Source organism: Molossus molossus, unplaced genomic scaffold (assembly GCF_014108415.1).
Source record: "Molossus molossus isolate mMolMol1 unplaced genomic scaffold, mMolMol1.p scaffold_m16_p_12, whole genome shotgun sequence".
Lineage (NCBI taxonomy): Eukaryota > Metazoa > Chordata > Mammalia > Chiroptera > Molossidae > Molossus > Molossus molossus.
The window spans coordinates 75,537,525-75,546,253 of NW_023425347.1; the positions used below are offsets into that span (position 1 = coordinate 75,537,525).

The 8,729-nt window shown below is 45.0% G+C and overlaps 2 protein-coding genes across 2 annotated transcripts in view; both read right to left on the minus strand.

The window, feature by feature from the left end:
- SMAP2 (small ArfGAP2) overlaps nucleotides 1-7,080 on the minus strand; it is a 51,680-nt gene extending 44,600 nt beyond the window's left edge. Inside the window, exon 1 of the mRNA XM_036257351.1 lies at nucleotides 6,620-7,080. Coding sequence (XP_036113244.1) covers nucleotides 6,620-6,722 — 103 coding nt within the window. The 5' untranslated portion in view covers nucleotides 6,723-7,080. The remainder of the gene's footprint in view (nucleotides 1-6,619) is intronic.
- A 536-nt stretch (nucleotides 7,081-7,616) lies between these two features.
- On the minus strand, nucleotides 7,617-8,006 carry LOC118627159 (cytochrome c oxidase subunit 5B, mitochondrial-like). The gene has a single exon (XM_036257378.1). The coding sequence runs from the start codon at nucleotides 8,004-8,006 to the stop codon at nucleotides 7,617-7,619; it is 390 nt and encodes a 129-aa protein (XP_036113271.1).
- Between the last annotated feature and the right edge of the window lie 723 nt (nucleotides 8,007-8,729).

The following is an 8,729-nucleotide window of genomic DNA, read 5'->3' on the forward strand; positions in this document are numbered from 1 at the left end:
AAGGAGGGAAATTAAACTGAGAATGTTAGGTGGCAGGCTGAAGGTCACAAAGCTAAAATAAGAAGAATAAAGGAGTTTAACTGGATATTTCAACTTCAAATCTACAGCTCCTTCCACCATTCTGCTTCTTTGCCATTTGTAAGGTGGGCTTCTATGTGCTGTGGATGGGCCAAGGACACTTTCTAAGATGTCTTTAATGAGATCAGATGTTTCCAAATCACTTTAAGCATATCTTACAACTTAAGGTAAGGAAATAGTCTTAGGAAATACCTTGAAAGAATGAAGAAGCCCCTCAATGCTGTGAATCTTCTTGCTCTCCATGTTATATTATTGAATGAAAAATGCAAGGTGTAGCCCTGACCGGGTAGCTCAGTTGATTAGAGTGTGGGCCAGATACACCGAGGTGTGGGTTTGATCCCAAGTTAGGGCACACACAAGAACCAACCAATGAATGTATAAATAAGTAGAACAACAAATTGATGTCTCTCTCTCACTCGCTCTCTCTCAAATCAATAAATTTAAAAATATACATAAAGAGCCCTGGCCGGTTTGGCTCAGCAGTTGGAGCGTTGGCCTTTGGTCCAGAAAGACCCGGGTTCGGTTTCCGCTAAGGGCATGTACCTCGGTTGCAGTTTATCCCCAGCCCTGGTTGGGACACTAGATGTGTCCCTTTCACGTCAATGTTTCTCTCTCTCTTCCTCTCTCTCCCTCCCACTCTATCTGAACAAAAAACGGAAAAATGTCCTCAGGTGAGGATAAAATATATGTATAAAGAAATCATTTTAAAACAACAATGAGGTATCACCTCACACCTGTCAGAATGGCTGCCATCAACAAATCATCAAACAAGTGTTGGTGAGGGTGTGGAGAAAAGGGGACTCTAGTGCACTGCTGGTGGGAATGCAGACTGGTGCAGACACTATGGAAAACAATATGGTGTTACCTCAAAAAATTAAAAACTGCCCTGGCCGGTTTGGCTCAGCGGTTAGAGCGTCGGCCTGCGGTCCTGAGAGACCCGGGTTCGGTTCCCGCTAAGGGCACGTACCTCGGTTGCAGTTTGTCCCCGGCCCTGGTCGGTTGTGCGGGTGGCAGCCACTCGATGTGTTCCTTTCACATCGATGTTTCTTTCTCTCTCTCTCTGTTCCTCTCTCTCCCTCCCACTCTACCTGAACAAAAAATGGGAAAATGTCCTCGGGTGAGGATAAAAAAAATTTAAAAAAAAATTTAAAAACTGAACGTCCATTTGACCCAGTGATCCCACTTCTAGGAATATACCCTAAGAAGCCTGAAACACCAATCAGGAAGAATATATGTACCCCTGTGTTCATAGTAGTACTATTTACAATAGCTAAGATCTGGAAACAGCTCAAGTGTCCATCAGTAGACAAATGGATAAAAAAGCTGTGGTACATATATACAATGGAGTACTACGCAGCTGTAAGAAAGAAAGAAAGATCTCTTATCCTTTGAGACGACATGGAGGGACCTGGAAAGTATTATCCTAAGTGAAATAAGCCAAGCAGAAAAAGACAAATACCACCTGATCTCACTTATATACGGAATATAACGAACATAACAGTCTGAGGAATACGGTAGACCCAGAAACATGGAAGTAGGGCACAGACTGACATCCCTCAGAAGAGGGGGTGGAAAGAGATAAACCACAGAACTTATATGCATGTATGCATAACCAATGGACATGGACAACAAAGCCGGGGATGGGGCAGGGGGGAGTGGGAGAGGGGTGCCAATGGGATAAAAAAGGAGAAACATCTGTAACAAAAAATAATAAAAAATTAAATAAAAAAATATTCATCGGGAAAAAAAAAAAGAAATCATTTAAGCCCTGGTTGGTGTGGCTCAGTGGTGAGAGTGTCAGCCCAAGGACCAAAGGGTTCTGGGTTCAATTCCCGGTCAAGGGCACATGCCTGGTTCAATACCCAATCCTGGTCAGGCAGTGTATGGGAGGCAAACAATTGATGTGTCTATGTGTCTCTCACATGCATGTTTCCCTCTTCTCTCTCTCCCCCTCCCTCCCTTCCACTCTTTCTAAAAATCAATGGAAACAATATCCTCGGTGAGGATTAAAATAATAATAATAATAATGATGATTTAAAAGCAAAATGCAAGGTGCCATGAAGTGTGGGTAACATCTACTGTTTGTACAAAAGCACTGCATAGTAATATATTTAAATGTATTTGTCTGTGCAAAGATTATATCTTTTTTTTTTAAAGCAATTTTTTTATTTATTGTTTTTAGAGAGAGAGAAGTGAGAGGGAGAGAGAGAGAGAAAAACATCGATGAGAGAGAACATCGATTGGTCGCCTCCTGCATGCCCCCCACTGGGGATCAAACCCACAACCTGGGCATGTGCCCTGATCAGGAATCGAACCAGCGACCTCCTGGTGCATGGGTCGACGCTCAACCACTGAGCCACACCGGCCGGGCCAAAGATTATATCTTAAAAGCCACATAAGAAATTACTGATAGTGGTTAATTCCAGGAAGGGAAAATGGTAGCTATGGAATCAGGGACAAGAACACAACTTTTCACTATACACATTCCCTTTTAAACCTTTTGAATTTTGAACCATATGCAAGAGCTACCTTTTACAAAAGGTAAATTTAAATTTAAGAATATATCATGGAGGAAAAACAAACAAACAAACAAAAACAAAAAAACGAAAAGAAAGAATATATCATGGGAATTAACAAGAGGCAATGGTTAGATGATTCAAGGTGAAACTTCAGAGATAGGATGTAACAGAAGAGAAAAATAAAAAGTACTACAAAGTTTCTGTCAGACTCCAGAATTCCATGTGGTGTTTCAAAGTCTAAAGTAAACATTCCTCAAGACCATCAAGTTTATTTCATTTTAATTCTCTGCTCATTACATAGCTCTCATTTTGTTTGTTTGTTTGTTTGTTTACGAACCTTAATACTGAGGAAGGAGTATCCCAACAGTGGACACAAGCATTCGGGTCATCAGAAAGGTAGATCCTTTCATGGTAAATAAGACAGTGTCTAATTCAAACCAGTCTCTGAAGAGGTTGATAAGGAGTTATTTCAGGCACACAGATAAAACATGGAACTACAGAGCTAAAGACTAAACCTTGGGTCAGCAAGACCCAACCAAGGGTCTATGCAAAAATGGTACCCAGCCTCAACTAGGTAGAGTTACCACCGACATACCTGGAATTTTCAGTATGTTTGTCCTCTGTTCTGTCACTACTACTACTTAAATCAGTCAAAAAATTTACCCTAAAGGTCACAGTAACTTGAAGCTTTGAGATGGTGAAGAAACCACATCTTCTTTGGGCCTAGAGCGAGTCAAAGTTTTTGTTTTTTTTTAATTGTGCCAAATCAGCTTCCTTTCCCACACAAGAATCAATTCTGTGCCTTAGCGGTCCCAGAAACTGGTGAGTCTTGTGGTCAAGAGATTTTAAAAACCCCAGGACCAACAAAACTTGTACTACATAAAGAGAACACATTCTTATTCTCTACTCTAATGTTTAAATTATTTATCTAAAGATAATAACATTCTTAAATAAGTATAAGGTTTTAAAAAGAAGAGTCAGCCCTGGCTAGTTTGGCTCAGCGGTTGGAGCATCAACCTGCAGACCAGAGAGTCCCGGGTTCGGTTCCCACTAGGGGCACGTACCAAAAAAATAAAAAAATAAAAAGAAGAGTCATTGCCAAAGAGTTATTTTTGGAACATTACAAAAATACCTGCTCATAGGTCTGCAGTCCAGGGCTACATCATCTGATTTAATATGAATGGATTAGCAATCACTCACCAGGTCTTGTACAATTAGCTCTTAATTTTCTAAGTAAGAAAGGACATGAGACACAGAGATAAATAAACTCAAATCCAAGTCTCATTTTAGCCAACAGTTTTTGAATTACTCCTCCCACTAAATATATTTTTTACCAATGCTAACAGGCAACTTAATCTATTGATGCAAATGTCTCTTTCCACAATCTGACAGTTGTTCACATGATCATTATGAAAAGCAAAATCAGGAAAAAGGAGGATGAGAGGGGCTGGAAGAGTGGAAGGGTTAGATAATTCATAAACTGAGTAAACTTAGGCCTCAACAAAAATGTCCTTTATTTAACTGAATTAAAAGATGATTGTCATCTCAATTTTTTTTCCTTTATTGACTGGAATATAATTGGAGGAGTTGGGGACATTTTTTTCTTTGGTTGGGGAGAGAGAGGAAGTGAGAGGGAGAGAGAGATAGAATCATCGATGAGAGAGAACATCAATCAGCAGCCTCCAGCATGCCCTACACTGGGGATCAGGCCCACAACCTGGGCATGTGTCCTGACCAGGAACTGAACCAGCGACCTCTTGGTGCATGGGTCGATGCTCAACCACTGAGCCACACTGGCCGGACTGTCATCTCAATTTTTTTTTTTTGGAGTCATCTCAATTTTAATACAATAGCCAAGTCACTGAAGCCACCGAGTGAAAATGTAAAACTAATTTGTGAAAAGAAATTATTTCAGGAACCAGATTCTACCATCAACAGTAGTTAATAACGATTATAAACCAGCAGTTACTAGTTCTCATTAAGAATTAACTAGTTTCATTACCCGATCCCCAGCAATGCTATTGATAAAGAGCAATGGAAAAATCTGGAGGAAGTGATGAATCAACCTCTCTTCCATCTGCTATATTTTATTGGAATATGAGTAAGTATAAGAGTGGTATGACAAACGAGGGGTGGGGTGGTACTAATCATCAAAATGGCATCTGACTCCCCAAATGCAGCATGCTCACTCCAGTGAGTTGCTTCACTGTGACTCTCAAGATCTGTCAAATGAGGACATAAGGGAATTTGAATAAAGCCAAGAGATATACTCCTAAATTTTAAACAGAATCTTCCAATAGACTTAGGACAAGATCTAGCAAGAGTCAACATTAAGAAATTAACCTACTCCACATAAACTGATTCCAAAGTACTTTTGAAAATGAATTCTTGCACATGCAAAAATTCAGAAAAGAAGTCTGGGGACCTGCTTTCCTAACGACACATGCTATTTATCTATTGGTAGCGGGCACTAAGATATACTACCAGGTGTTTAGTAGTATATGTATAATCCCTCTGTTCTTCTCACATAACCTTATTTTTTCTAAAATAAAGGTAATTGCCCGACTGGTGTGGCTCACTGGTTGAGCATCAACCCATGCACCAAGAGGTCGCCGGTTCGATTCCCTGTTAGGGCACATGCCCAGGTTGTGGGCCAAGTCCCCAATGGGGGGCATGCAGGAGGCGACCAATCGATGTTCTCTCTCATCGATGTTTCTGTCTCTCTCTCCCTCTCTCTCTCTCTAGAACCAATAAAGAAAAAATATATATTTTTTAAATAAAATAAAAGGTAATTAGTGAAAGCATCAAGTATGCATATACTTCCTTCCTCAATATTCATAAATACAAATACATTTGAATCTTTCTTGTATACTATATGCTCAACATGCTATATGGCAAATCCACTGCATTATGAACAGAAGTCAATTAACAATAGGTGCCAAACTTATAACTGTTTCTTTCTCCCCAACCAAAGAAAAAAATGTTCCCAACTCCTCCAATTATATTCCAAATAATTCAGAAGGAAAATAAGGAAACAAAACATTTACAGACACTTGTATCTATAAATTTTGGGTGCAAACATTTCACTAATAACCATGCTTTCCTATCATACCGATTTTTAATTGGATCAAGCCATGAGTCTTTGAGGGCACACAAAACAAAGACTAAATGACTGCCAATTTATAATGATCACATTTCATCTTTAGAAGGGTGATAACCATGGAAGCAAAAAATTCAATGCATGCCTTGCTTCCTTCTCTCCAGTGTTTAAATGGATCCTACACTAGGGCCACAATCTGCTAGCTTCTGCCACCACACACACATTAGGCCTCAAACGCACTCCACAAGCCAGGGCTAGGCTGTCTAGAAATCCGCACTGTGTCACTGCATAAAGCAGTTTTCCTCTGCACATATCCAGGAAGAAAGCCACCTAAGCACTCTGTCAGATCTCAGCAAGTCTGTAAAATGACAGGAGCTGCTAACCAAATGGCAGAAAGCAACAAGGATCACCTTTAAAAAATTATTTAAGCACTTTTCCTCCCCACCATCATCTCACTTTTCTTCTCTCCCTCCCGCCCTCCCTACCTCTGTCTCTTCCCCTCTCTCCCTCTGTCACATTCACACACACACTGCAGTTCATCCCCAGCTTTGCAAGTGGAAAGCTGTGAGCTCTGGGCTGCCTCTGGAATGACAGCCCAGAACTCGTTCACAGCCCTGAAATACAGACACACTCACCTGCAGACACCACGCCACTTCCACCCCCACCACCATCCCTCCTCCCCCAACACACACACACACACACACACACACACACACACACACACTCGCCCTCGCAACCTCTGTCCACACCAATCCCGGCGCTGCAGAACACCTAGCAGGCTCAGCAGCAAGAGTAGCACGAGGTTACCATTTAGGATGGTTTGGGCGGCCTAAGCTCCAGAAACCCCTATCCTCAAACAGACCGCCTCCCAGACGCGTCCAGAGGCTGGAGGACGTCCGGCCCGCCGCGGGGTATACGCTACCTTTAGACTGGCAGTCCGCACAAAACTTGTTATCCTCCTCCAGCAGCAGGTTGGCCAGGACCGCCTGGTACCGATCCACGTCCTTCACTGACTTGCCCGTCATGGCCAGGGTGCCGACGGGGGCGGAGGGCGACGCACCCTCCTCGCCCCCAGAAACCTTTGCCTCTGTCTGGAGGTGAGGATTCCCAGTCCCCAGCCCAGGGGCACTTCCTGAGCGGGGCAGAGCCCTCTCCTCCGGCCCCGCGCCCCTTCTCCGATCAGCTGCGCCCGCCCCCCACTCTGCAGCCCCTCAGCGCGGCGCCCCCTGGCGGGGTTTAGGGAAGGGCTCAAGTCCAGAGAAAGCTGCCGGACCAGGACCCTCGGCCCATGCAAAGGGCGCCCTCGGGCCTCCTGGGTGCCGGGCACAGAAATGACTGCCTGGCCTGCGGGTCTGCGAGTCGTGGGTTCCGGGCCCCGGTTTCCCAGGCAGCTGCTGCCCGCTCCGCCACCACCTCTGCCGTCTACTTCCGGCAGCTCTTCCTCTCCACCTCCACCCAGCCCATCCCGCGCATGCGTCACGCCCCCACCGCTTCGGACTGGGTTCTTCCCTGGCCTCCGCCTCTCAGGAACCAATCCGGGCAGATGTGAGGGGCGGGGCTTTGGGTGGGGCGGAGGGAGGGGTGGAACCGCCCCTACATGCCCTTGGAAAAGAATGAATGGAGCCTGGCAGAAAGGGAGTGGAGGGAGTGGAAGAAACTAGAGAGAAACAGCAAAGAACACTTACTGAGCTCTTACTATGTTCCAGTTACTGTGCTAATTTCTTTTCTTTTTTTTTTCGGTACATGCCCCTAATGGGAACCGAACCTGGGACTCTCTGGTCCGCAGGCCAACGCTCCAACCGCTGAGCCAAACCGGCCAGGGCTGTGCTAATTTCTTTATTTTTAGGAGGAGCCAAAGCAATGGCTAGCTTCATTAGAAACAAGAAACTTTACAGCATATTTTGAGTTAGTGCACGGGCTCAGTGGGCCAACTGGTGGAGCACCAGCTTATAATGGGTTCCACAGCTAGGGCACCGCTGGGTCTCGCCTTTGTGCAGCCAGAACCAGATGACAACACTGTTGTCCTGTTCACAGATGCAGCCCACTATTCGCTTGTTGGTGATGGAGGGGACCAAACTGGGGTCTTCCTTGGTGCCTGAAGCTGCCTTTGGGGCTAACATGTTGTATGGATCCAGTCCCTTCCGTGCAGCCAACAGGACCTCCCGCTCCAGCCCAGTCGCCTGGTCATCATCAGTAGGAACACCACCTCCAGACGCCATAGAGCACACCCTGGCCACCCCAGTGGGACCGCGGGCCCTCAGGGCCTGCGCGACCAGCGCTCCAGGTCCGAGAAGTAACCTTGAAGCCATGACGCCCTCTACAACTGCAGCACTTCCCTGACAGTCTCCAGAGATCCATTTTTTCCATTTTTTGTTCAGATAGAGTGGGAGGGGGAGGGAGAGAGAGAGAAACATCGACGTGAAAGGGACACATTGAGTGGCTGCCACCCGCACGAACCAACCAGGGCTGGGGACAAACTGCAACCGAGGTAAATGCCCTTAGCGGAACCAAACCCGGATCTCTCCGGGCCGCAGGCCAACACTCTAACCGCTGAGCCAAACCGGCCAGGGCTGTGCTAATTTCTTTACAGAAATTATTGTAATATAATTCTCAAGCCATCTCTATGAGTTAAATACTTATCATCCCTATGTAACCTGGGGGTTATGGATACCCCAAAGACCTCCCACTTATTCTTTCCTTCTGTTGAAAATAAAGGGCCCAGCCCTGGCTGGTTTGGCTCAGCAGTTGGAATGTTGGCCTGCGGACCAATGCGTCCTGGGTTCGATTCCAGTCAAGAGCAGTACCTGGGCCCTGGTTGGGGTCGCACAGGAGGCAATCAATTGATGTGTCCCTCTTACATTGATGTTACTCTCTCTCCTCCCCCCTCTCTCCCTCTCTCTCCCTTCCTCTCACTCTACCTAATGATAAATAGAAAAATATCCTTGGGTGAGGATTAAAAAATAAATAACATAAAAGGGCCCAAGCTTCTAACACAGGATAAGGGAACACCACATCCTCCCAAAATTTTCTGG